The 12,162-nt window shown below is 62.9% G+C and overlaps 1 protein-coding gene across 1 annotated transcript; it reads right to left on the bottom strand.

Annotated features, from left to right (window-relative positions):
- Nucleotides 1-482: 482 nt before the first annotated feature.
- Nucleotides 483-11,934, bottom strand: LOC148590194 (syntaxin-1B-like; the record flags this gene model as incomplete). Its single annotated transcript, XM_088539373.1, has 5 exons — nucleotides 11,891-11,934; nucleotides 6,423-6,497; nucleotides 2,086-2,185; nucleotides 1,225-1,299; nucleotides 483-556 (listed from the first exon to the last, which is right to left on the bottom strand). Coding segments are annotated over exons 1-5 (354 nt in total), but the record flags the coding sequence as incomplete, so codon positions are not given.
- Nucleotides 11,935-12,162: the final 228 nt, after the last annotated feature.

The following is a 12,162-nucleotide window of genomic DNA, read 5'->3' as shown; positions in this document are numbered from 1 at the left end:
AGTGGGGGACAAGGACCAAGAGGAGGAGGAAGATGAAGAGGAGAGGGGGGGTGGGGATAAGGGAAGGAGGAAGAAGAGGAGGAGGGTGATGGGGACCAGGGGGAGGATGGGGAGGAGGATGAGGAGGAAGGAGAATGGGGAGGAGGAGGAGGATGAAGAGAAGGACAAGGAGGAGGAGGAAGAGGAGGATGATGAAGAGAAGGACGAGGAGGAGGAGGAAGAGGAGGAGGATGAAGAGAAGGACGAGGAGGAGGAGGAAGAGGAGGAGGATGAAGAGAAGGACGAGGAGGAGGAGGAAGAGGAAGAGGATGAAGAGAAGGACAAGGAGGAGGAGGAAGAGGAGGAGGATGAAGAGAAGGACAAGGAGGAGGAGGAAGAGGAGGATGATGAAGAGAAGGACAAGGAGGAGGAGGAAGATGCCGTGAGGAGCCGCCCGAGGAGGAGGCCGAGGAGGAGGAGGAGGCCGAGGCCGAGGGCCCTACCTGGGTCTTGCGGATGCGCAGGTCGGCCGAGGAGCGGTTCAGCCCCTCCTCCTGCTCGATGCTCTGCTCGATGGCTGGGGGGGCGGAGTCAGGCGGTGGCCACGCCCCCGCCAAGATGGCCGCCCGCCAAGATGGCCTCCACAAGCAAGATGGCCACCCCAGCCAAGATGGCCTCCTCAACCAAGATGGCCGCCCCAAGCAAGATGGCCTCCCCAACCAAGATGGCTGCTCCAACCAAGATGGCCACCCACCAAAATGGCCACCCCAACCAAGATGGCCGCCCCAACCAAGATGGCTGCCCCAGCCAAGATGACCGCCCCAACCAAGATGGCCACCCCAACCGACATGGCGCCCAAGATGGCTACCCAAAATGGCTACCCCATTATGGCCATCCAAGATGGCCATCCATCCAAGATGGCCACCTGTCCAAGATGGCTGCCCCAAGATGGCCACCCGCCAAATATGGCCACCCAAGATGGCCACCCCTCCAAGATGGCCACCCATCCAAGATGACTGTCCAAGATGGCCACCCAAGATGGCCGTCCAAGATGGAAGCCCTTCCAAGATGGCCGCCCAAGATGGCCATCCAAGATGACCACCCATCCAAGATGGTCACTCCTCCAAGATGGCCATCCAGTATGGCCGCCGATCCAAGATGGTCGTTCAATATGGCCACCCAAGATGGCCGCTGCCCAAGATGGCCGCCCATCCAAGATGGCCGCCGCCCAAGATGGCCGCCCACCTTTCAACTTGGAGCGCACCCTGTTCGCCGTCTTCTTGATGTCGCCCGTGAGGTCCTCGAGCTCCTGCTTGGTCTCTGCGGGGGGGGGTGATGACGTCACGAGGGGGGTGATGACGTCACGAGGGGGGTGATGACGTCACGGGGGGGTGGTGACGTCACGGGGGGGTGGTGACATCACGGGGGGGCGGTGACGTCATGGGGGGGAGCGGTGACGTCACGGGCGGGGGGGGGGGGCGCGTCCCGGAGGGTTGGGGGATGCCCCGGGGCGGTGGTGATGTCACGGGGGGGGGTGGGGGAGAGTGATGACGTCACTGGGGCGGGGGTGATGACGTCACAAGGCGGTGCTGATGACGCCATGGGCGGGGTTGGGTGATGTCACGGGTGACGTCACCGGGGCGGGGGGGGGGTGATGCCGTGGTGACGTCACAGGGGGCAGCGCGGATGTCCCGGGGGGTTTGGGCGATGTCACGGGTGACGTCACGGGGGTTCGATGACGTCACGGGGGTTCGATGACGTCACGGGGTGGGGTGGGGGGGGTTGTCACCCCACGGGGGGTGGCGCCGACGTCCCGGGGGGGTTGGGCGATGTCACCGGTGACGTCACGGGAGGTTCGATGACATCACGGGGGGGCGGTGACGCCGCAGGGGGAGGTGGGTGACGTCACAGGTGACGTCACGGGCGCTCCGATGACGTCACAGGGCGGGGGGGCGGTGGCACCACAGGGGGAGGCGAGTGACTTCCGGGGGGGGGGGGGCTGGGATATCCCAAGGGGGGGGGGGTCGGGTGATGTCACGGCGGGGCGGGGGGGACATGATGACGTCACGGGGACGCGATGACGTCACGGTGACGTCACGGGCTCACTCTCGTCGGGATTGGGCGCCGCCAGGATCTCGCTGTGCTGCTTCTGCACCCGCCCCACGGCCTCGGCCAGCGTCTCGATGCAGCCCCGGATCTCCTCCACCTGCGTGACGTCATCGCGGTGACGTCATCGGCGTGACGTCATCGGCGGGACGTCACCACAGAGCAACGTCATCGCGGGGTGACGTCATCGCGGGGTGACGTCATCGCGGGGGGCGGCGGCCAGTGATGTCGTCGCCGCCGGGTGGAGGCGCCGGGAGGAGGCGCCGGGGGGTGACGTCATCACGTGGTGACGTCACGGGGAGGGGGGTGTCACCCCGGGCTGATGTCATCATGGGGAGGCGTCGCCGTGGGGTGATGTCGTCATGCGGTGATGTCATCATGGGGTGATGTCATCATGGGGCGATGCCACATGCAGTGATGTCACCATTGAGTGATGTCGCCGTGGGGTGATGTCGTCATGCGGTGATGTCATCATGGAATGATGTCACATGCGGTGATGTCATCATGGAGTGATGTCACATGCAGTGATGTCACCATGGGGTGATCCATGCGGTGATGTCATCACGGGGCCATATCACATACAATGACGTCACCATGGGGTGACGTCACCATGCGGTGATGTCGTCATGGGGCGATGTCACATGCGGTGATGTCACCATGGAGTGATGTCATCATGGGACGATCCATGTGGTGACGTCACCATGGGATGATGTCATCATGGGGAGATCCATGCGGTGATGTCATCACGGGGCGATGTCACATGCAATGACGTCACCATGGGGTGACGTCACCATGCGGTGATGTCGTCATGGGGCGATGTCACATGCAATGACGTCACCATGGAGTGATGTCATCAAGGGACGATCCATGCGGTGACGTCACCATGGGATGATGTCATCATAGGGTGATCCATGCGGTGATGTCATCATGGAGCGATGCCACATGCGGTGACGTCACCATGGGGTGATCCATGCGGTGACGTCATCACGGAGTGACCTCATCATGGGGCGAGGCCATCGCGAGGCGGGGTCACCGTGCGGTGATGTCATCATGGGGTGATGTCACATGCAGTGACATCACCATGGGGTGACGTCGTCATGGGGTGATGTCACCATGCGGTGATGTCATCATGGGGGGGACGGCACCGTGCGGGGGGGGGAGGTCGCTGCGGGGTGACGTCATCATGCGGTGAGGCCATCATGCGGTGACGTCATCATGCGGTGACGTCATCATGCGGTGACATCACCCCCATAGCCCCCTATAGGGTCCCACGGTGGGGGGAGTCCTGGTCCCCTATAGGGCCCATTGGGGAGGGGTCACTGTCCCCTATAGGGCCCTGGTCCCCTATAGGGCCCATGGGGTGTCCTAGTCCCCTATAGGGTCCCTATAGGGCCCACTGGGGAGAATCCCTGTCCCCTATAGGGCCCTGGTCCCCTATAGGGCCCATGGGGTGTCCTAGTCCCCTATAGGGTCCCTATAGGGCCCACTGGGGAGAGTCCCTGTCCCCTATAGGGCCCTGGTCCCCTATAGGGCCCATGGGGTGTCCTAGTCCCCTATAGGGTCCCTATAGGGCCCATTGGGGAGAGTCCCTGTCCCCTATAGGGCCCTGGTCCCCTATAGGGCCCATGGGGTGTCCTAGTCCCCTATAGGGTCCCTATAGGGCCCACTGGGGAGAGTCCCTGTCCCCTATAGGGCCCTGGTCCCCTATAGGGCCCATGGGGTGTCCTCGTCCCCTATAGGGTCCCTATAGGGCCCACTGGGGAGAGTCCCTGTCCCCTATAGGGCCCTGGTCTCCTATAGGGCCCATGGGGTGTCCTAGTCCCCTATAGGGTCCCTATAGGGCCCATTGGGGGGAGTCCCTGTCCCCTATAGGGCCCTGGTCCCCTATAGGGCCCATGGGGTGTCCTAGTCCCCTATAGGATCCCTATAGGGCCCATTGGGGAGAGTCCCTGTCCCCTATAGGGCCCTGGTCCTCTATAGGGCCCATGCGGTGTCCTCGTCCCCTATAGGGTCCCTATAGGGCCCACTGGGGAGAGTCCCTGTCCCCTATAGGGCCCTGGTCGTCTATAGGGCCCATGCGGTGTCCTAGTCCCCTATAGGGTCCCTATAGGGCCCATTGGGGAGAGTCCCTGTCCCCTATAGGGCCCTGGTCCTCTATAGGGCCCATGCGGTGTCCTCGTCCCCTATAGGGTCCCTATAGGGCCCATTGGGGAGAGTCCCTGTCCCCTATAGGGCCCTGGTCCTCTATAGGGCCCATGTGGTGTCCTCGTCCCCTATAGGGTCCCTATAGGGCCCATTGGGGAGAGTCCCTGTCCCCTATAGGGCCCTGGTCCCCTATAGGGCCCATGGGGTGTCCTCGTCCCCTATAGGGTCCCTATAGGGCCCATTGGGGGGAGTCCCTGTCCCCTATAGGGTCCCTATAGAGTTCATGGGGGGGGCCCACGGGTGGGGCCTTGTCCCCTATAGGGCCCATGGGAGCTCCTGGTCCCCTATAGGGTCCCACAGGGGGGTTCTGGTCCCCTATAGGGTCCCATGGAGCCTCCTAGTGCCCTATAGGGCCCACTGGGGGGTCTTGGTCCCCTATAGGGCCCATTGGGGGGGTTTGGTCCCCTATAGGGTCCCACAGTGGGCTCCCAGTCCCCTATAGGGTCCATGGCAGGTCCCAAGGAGGGTCCTGGTCCCCTATAGGAGCCCATGGGGGTGTCCATGGGGGGTGTGGGTCCCCTATAGGGCTCACTGGGGGTTCTGATCCCCTATAGGCCCATTGGGAGGTCTGGGTCCCCCATAGGGTCCCATAGAGGGGTCCCACGGTGAGTCTGGGTCCCCTATAGAAGCCCATGGAGAGGTCCCACAGAGGGTCTTGGTCCCCTATAGGGCCCATTGGGGGGGTCTTGGTCCCCTATACGGTCCCATGGCGGGTCTGGGTCCCCTATAGGAGCCATGGGGGTGTCTGTGGCGGGGGGCTCTTGGTCCCCTATAGGGCCCATTGGGGGTCTGGTTCCCCTATAGCAGCCCATGAGGGGGTCCCACGGTGGGGTCCTGGTCCCCTATAGGGCCCACTGGGGGTTCTGGTTCCCCTATAGGATCCATGGGGGTTCCCACGGGGGGTCTGGGTCCCCTATAGGGCCCAATGGGGGTTCTGGTTGCCCATAGAGTCCATGGCGGGTCCCAAGGAGGGTCCTGATCCCCTATAGAACCCCATGGAGGGGTCCCATGGCGGGTCTGGGTCCCCTGTAGGGTCCATGGTGGGGTCCATGGGGGGGGGTCTGGGTCCCCTATAGAGTCCATAGGGTCCGGGAGGGGGGTCCTGGTCCCGTATAGGGTCCTGCGGGGGTCTGGGTCCCCTATAGGAGCCCATGGGGGTGTCTGTGGGGGGGTCTTGGTCCCCTATAGGGTCCATGGCAGGGTCCATGGGGGGGTCCAGGTCCCCTATAGGGTCCATAGGGTCCGGGAGGGGGGTCCTGGTCCCGTATAGGGTCCAGTGGGGGGTCTGGGTCCCCTTTAGGGCCCACTGGGGGGTCTTGGTCCCCTATAGAGTCCCATGGTGGCTCTGGGTCCCCTATAGGAGCCCATGGGGGTGTCTGTGGGGGGGTCTGAGTCCCCTATAGGGCCCACTGGGGGGGGTCTGTTCCCCTATAGGGTCCATGGGGATGTCTGTGGGGGGGGTCCAGGTCCCCTATAGGGTCCATAGGGCCCAGGAGGGGGGTCCTGGTCCCGTATAGGGTCCCGTGGGGGGTCTGGGTCCCCTATAGGAGCCCATAGAGGGGTCCCACGGTGGGGTCCTGGTCCCCTATAGGGCCCATTGGGGGGGTCTGCTCCCCTATAGGGTCCATGGCGGGTCCCAAGGCGGGTCCCGGTCCCATATAGGGTCCCGTGGGGGGTCTGGGTCCCCTATAGGAGCCAATGGGGGTGTCCGGGGGGGTCCGGGTCCCCTATAGGGCCCATTGTGGGGTCCCAAGGCGGGTATTGGCCCTGTATAGGGTCCCATGGTGGGTCTGTGTCCCCTATAGGAGCCCATGGGGGTGTCTGTGGGGGGGTCTTGGTCCCCTAGAGGGCCCATTGGGGGGTCTGCTCCCCTATAGGAGCCCATGGGGGTGTCCCACAGGGCATCTGGGTCCCCTATAGGGTCCATCGTGGGTTTTGCTCCCCTATAGGGTCCATGGTGGGGTCCATGGGGGGGTCCGGGTCCCCTATAGGATCCATAGGGTCCGCGGGGGGTCCTGGTCCTGTATAGGGTCCCGTGGGGGGTCTGGGTCCCCTATAGGAGCCCATGGGGGTGCCTGTGGGGGGGGGGGTCCCCTATAGGATCCATAGGGTCCCGGGGGGGGGGTCCCGACCTGCTCGAAGAACTCGTCCATGAAGTGGTCGCGGTCGACGTGGACGACCTCGTCCTCATCGTCACTGTCCTTGGCCTGGGGGGGGACAGGGGGGCCCAGGCGTCCGGGGAGGGCCCAGGAGTCCGGGGGGGGGGGTCAGGAGTCCGGGGGGGGCCCAGGAGTCCGGGGGGGGGGGGGGGTCAGGAGTCCGGGGGGGCCCAGGCGTCCGGGGGGGCCCAGGCGTCCGGGGGGGGGGGCAGGAGTCTGGGGGGGGCTCAGGAGTCCGGAGGGGGGGTCAGGAGTCCGGGGGGGCCCAGGCGTCCGGGGGGGCCCAGGCGTCCGGGGGGGGGGGGCCAGGAGTCCGGGGGGGGCCCAGGAGTCCGGAGGGGGGGCCAGGAGTCCGGGGGGGGTGGGTCAGGAGTCCGGGGGGGGGGGCCAGGAGTCCGGGGGGGGCCCAGGCGTCCGAGGGGGGGGTCAGGAGTCCGGCGGGGGGGGGGGCAGGAGTCCGGGGGGGGCCCAGGAGTCCGGGGGGGGGGGGCCCAGGCGTCCGGGAGGGGGGGCAGGAGTCCGGAGGGGGGGGTAGGAGTCTGGGGGGGCGGGGCCAGGAGTCCGGGGGAGGCTCCGCCCCCTCCCGGCAGCCCCGCTCAGCCATTGGCTGCCTCCCTCCCCTCATTTGCATGCGGCAGCGTTGGTGGGGGGGGGGTGCACGGAGCCCCCTGATTGGCCGGGCCCGGTGACTCATCTGCATGGCATGATCCCCTTCTGATTGGCCGCCCGCCCCGGCTCATTTGCATGCGGTGGCCCCTCCTCCCATTCAGTTCCCCTCTCATTTGCATAGCCCCTCCCTCCCTTCCCACCCCCAATTGCATAGCCCCGCCCCTGCACCACAAGCCCGCCCGGGCCCCATTGGCCGGCACCGAGCCTCATTTGCATAAGAACCGCCTCTCCCGGCTCTGCCGCCTGATTGGCTGCCTGGTCCCCAACCCGCCTCATTTGCATACACCAGCTCTGCCGGCTGCTCATTGGCCCCCGCGGGGCCTCATTTGCATAGGCGGGAGGGAGGAGCAGCGCACGCCTTGCACACGCGTTGCACACGTGTTGCACGCTCGTTGCATGTGCAATGCACCCGCGTGTAACACTTCTTGCACATGCATTGCACACGTGTGTAACACGCCTTGCACACGCGTTGCACACGTGTTGCACGCTCGCTGCATGTGCAATGCACTCGCGTGCAACATGCCTTGCATGTGCATTGCACACGTGTGCAACATGCCTCGCAAACACCTTGCACACACGTTGCACACTCGTTACATGTGCAATGCACCCGGGTGCAACATGCCTTGCACACAGCTTGCACACACATTGCATGTGCAATGCACCCGGATGCAACACCCCTTGCATGTGCATTGCACGCGTATGCAACATGCCTTGCACACGTGTTGCACGCTCGTTGCACGTGCAACGCACTCGGGTGCAACACGCCTTGCACGTGCATTGCACACGCGTTGCACATGCCTCGCACACGCCTTGCACGTCCACTGCATGTGCAATGCACCCGCCAAGCACGCACTTTGCACACTCAATGCACGTGCAATGCACCTGGGTGCAACACACGTTGCACGTGCGTTGCACACGTGTGCAACACCCCTTGCACACACGTTGCACACTCGTTGCATGTGCAATGCACCCGGGTGCAACACGCCTCGCACACGTGTTGCACACTTGCTGCATGTGCAATGCACACACATGCAACACGCCTTGCACGTGCATTGCACACATGTGCAACGCACCTTGCACATGCCTTGCACATGGCTTGCATGCCCGTTCCGTGTGCAATGCACCTGCATGCAACACGCCTTGCACACACCTTGCACAAGTGTGCAACACGCCTCACACATGCTTCGCATATGCCTTGCACGCTCGTTGCATGTGCAATGCACCTGGGTGCAACACGCCATGCATGCGCATTGCACACACATGCAACATGCTTTGCACCTGCATGGCACATGCGTGCAACACACTTTGCACGCTCCTTGCACGTGCAACTCACCCGGCTGCAGCACCCTGTGCACGCGCATTGCACATGCGTGCAAAATGCTTTGCGCGCGCCTTGCACACTTGCTGCACATGCAATTCACCTGGCCACAACATGCCTTGCACGCGCCTTGCACGTGCCTTGCACATGCATTGCACACACATGCAACACGCTTTGCACGCGCCTTGCACACTTGCTGCACGTGCGATGCATCCAGCTCCAACATGCCTTGCACACCCATTGCACACACCTTGCACGCACATTGCACACGCATTGCACACGCGTGCAACATGCTTTGCACGCGCCTTGCACACTTGCTGCACGTGCAATGCACCCAGCTGCAACATGCCTTGCACATGCCTTGCACACACCTTGCACACGCCTTGCACACGCATTGCACATGCGTGCAACATGCTTTGCACGCGCCTTGCACACTTGCTGCACGTGCAATGCATCCAGCTCCAACATGCCTTGCACACCCATTGCACACACCTTGCACGCACATTGCACACGCATTGCACACGCGTGCAACATGCTTTGCACATGCCTTGCACACTTGCTCCACTTGCAATGCATCCAGCTGCAACATGCCTTGCACACGCATTGCACACACCTTGCACACGCCTTGCACACGTGTGCAGCACGCTTGCTGCACGTGCAATGCACCCAGCTGCAACATGCCTTGCACACGCATTGCACACGCCTTGCACACGCGTGCAACACGCCTCGTGCTCCCCCCTTGCACACGCACACTAGTGCATTGCATGAGCCCTATGGCACCCCATAGCCCCCTGTACTGCCCCACAGCGCCCTATAGACCCCAAACAAGCATCACCCTATAGCGCCTATAGCCCCCACTGCAGAGCTCCTTGCACCCTATAGCACCCAGAGTGCCCCATAGCACCTATAGGGCCCCATAGCACCCAATAGCACCCACTGCAAACCCCATAGGGCCCCATAGCACCCATTGCACCCCATAGCACCCACTGCAAGCCCCATAGCACCTATAGGGCCCCATAGCACCCATTGCACCCCATAGCACCCATTGCAAGCCCCATAGCACCCATTGCACCCCATAGCACCCACTGCAAGCCCCATAGCACCCATAGGGCCCCATAGCACCCACTGCAAACCCCATAGGGCCCCATAGCACCCACTGCACCCCATAGCACCCACTGCAAGCCCCATAGCACCCATAGGGCCCCATAGCACCCATTGCAGCACCAGGTACCCTATAGCACCTTATATCACCTATAGCAAAATCCCTTGTGCCCCATAGCATCCATTGCACCCCATTGCACCCTATAGCATCCATAGCGCTCAGTGCAGCACAGGGCACCTATTGCGAGCCCCATTGCACCCTATAGCATCCATAGCACCCCATTGCATCCATTGCAACCCCCATTGGGCCTTATAGGATCCATTGTGCCCTATAGCACCCAGTGCAGCACCAGGCACCCATTGCCAGCCCCATAGCACCCATTGCAACCTCCCAGGAACCCTATAGCATCCATAGGGCACCATTGCAAGCCCCCTTGCACCCTATAGCATCCAGTACAGCACCGTGCACCCCACTGCAAACCGTCTTGCACCCTATAGGACTCATAGCACCCTATAGCAGCACTGGGAACCCCCTTGCACCCTATAGCACCCATTGCAAACCCCCTCGCACCCTATAGCATCTATAGCGCCCATTGCAAACCTCCTTGCACCCTATTGGATCTATAGGACCCATTGCAGCACCAGGCACGGTATAGCATCCATAGGGGCCCATTGCAAGTCCCCTTGCACCGTATAGCATCCATAGCACCCACTGCAGCACGGGGGACCCCTGGCACCCTATAGCGCCCATTGCAAACCTCCTTGCACCCTATTGGATCTATAGGACCCATTGCAGCACCAGGCACGGTATAGCATCCATAGGGGCCCATTGCAAGTCCCCTTGCACCGTATAGCATCCATAGCACCCACTGCAGCACAGGGGACCCCCTGGCACTCTGTAGCACCCTATAGCCCCCATTGCACCCATTGCAAAACCTCTTGCACCCTATAGCATCCTATAGCACCCATTGCAAAACCCTATGGACTGTAGAGCACCCATTGCAGCACAAAGCACCCTATAGCATCCATAGGACCCCATTGCAAGTTCCCCTGCACCCTACAAGATCCATAGCACCCACTGCAGCACGGAGGACCCCTGGCACCCTATAGCGCCCATTGCAAACCTCCTTGCACCCTATAGCATCTATAGGACCCATTGCAGCACCAGACACCCTATAGCATCCATAGGGGTCCATTGCAAATCCCCTTGCACCGCATAGGATCCATAGCGCCCACTGCAGCACAGCAGACCCCTTGGAACCCTATAGGACCCCATAGCCCCCATTGCACCCTATAGCATCCATAGCACCCACTGCAGCATGCAGAGCACCCTATAGACCCCATTGCCCCCATCGCAAAACCCCACGCACCCTATAGCATCCTATACCATGCATTGCACCCCCTCCCTTGCACCCTATAGGATCCATAGCACCCACTGCAGCACGGGGGACCCCCTGGTGCCCTATAGCACCCCATAGCCCCCATTGCATCCCCTTGCACCCTATAGCATCCTATAGCCCCCATTGCACCCTATAGGATCCATAGTGCCCACTGCAGCGCAAGGGACTCCCTGGCACACTACAGCACCCCACAGCCCCCTTTGCAAGCTATAGGATCTATAGGGCCCACCGCAGCATGGGGGACCCCCTGGCACCCTATAGCATCCTATAGCCCCCATTGCACCCTATAGCGCCCATAGCCCCACTTGCACCCTATAGCACCCCATGGCCCCCATTGCACCCTATAGCATCCTATAGCCCCCATTGCACCCTATAGCCCCCATAGCACCCATTGCAGCACGGGGGACCCCCTTGCACCCTATGGCACCCCATAGCCCCCATTGCACCCCCTTGTACCCTATAGCATCCTATAGCACCTATTGCACCCTATAGCCCCCTTAGCCCCCATTGCACCCTATAGCATCCTATAGCCCCATTGCACCCCATAGCCCCCATTGCACCTCCTTGCACCCTATAGCATCCTATAGACCCTATAGCCCCCATTGCACCCTATAGCCCCCATTGCACCCTATAGCATCCTATAGCCCCCATTGCCCCCTATAGCCCCCATAGCCCCCCTTGCACCCTATAGCATCCTATAGCCCCATTGCATCCCATAGCCCCCATTGCACCTCCTTGCACCCTATAGCATCCTATAGACCCTATAGCCCCCATTGCACCCTATAGCATCCTATAGACCCTATAGCCCCATTGCACCCTATAGCCCCCATTGCACCGCTGCCACCCCCCCAGGGCGCCCTATAGCCCCCTATAGCCCCCGCTGCGGGGTGGGGGGGGGGGCACCGCGTTTTGGGTCGAAACCCCCCGGATTCGGGTCGTTTCGGGGCGCTCACGCTGCGCAGCTCCTGGGTCCGGTCCCTCATGGCGGCGCGGGGGGGGGGGGGGCGGGGGGGGGGCGGGGGGAGGAGGGGCCCAGGCGTCCGGGGGGGGGGGGGTGGGGGGGGCCCAGGCGTCCGGGGGGGCTGCGGCGGCGGCGGCGGCTGCGGCGGGAGGGGGGGGGGGGGCTGCGCAAAGGGGAGGGGGCGGGGCCTGAGGAGGGGGCGGGGCCTGGGTGGGGGGCGCTGCGCAAAAGGGGAGGGGGCGGGGCCTGAGGAGGGGGCGGGGC

The sequence above is a fragment of the Tinamus guttatus genome, unplaced genomic scaffold (assembly GCF_059628265.1).
Source record: "Tinamus guttatus ecotype Peru unplaced genomic scaffold, ASM5962826v1 Tinamus_guttatus_pri_ptg001612l, whole genome shotgun sequence".
Classification (NCBI taxonomy): domain Eukaryota; kingdom Metazoa; phylum Chordata; class Aves; order Tinamiformes; family Tinamidae; genus Tinamus; species Tinamus guttatus.
The sequence above is the reverse complement of the archived record's forward strand: the minus strand, read 5'-3'. Positions and strand labels throughout refer to the sequence as shown.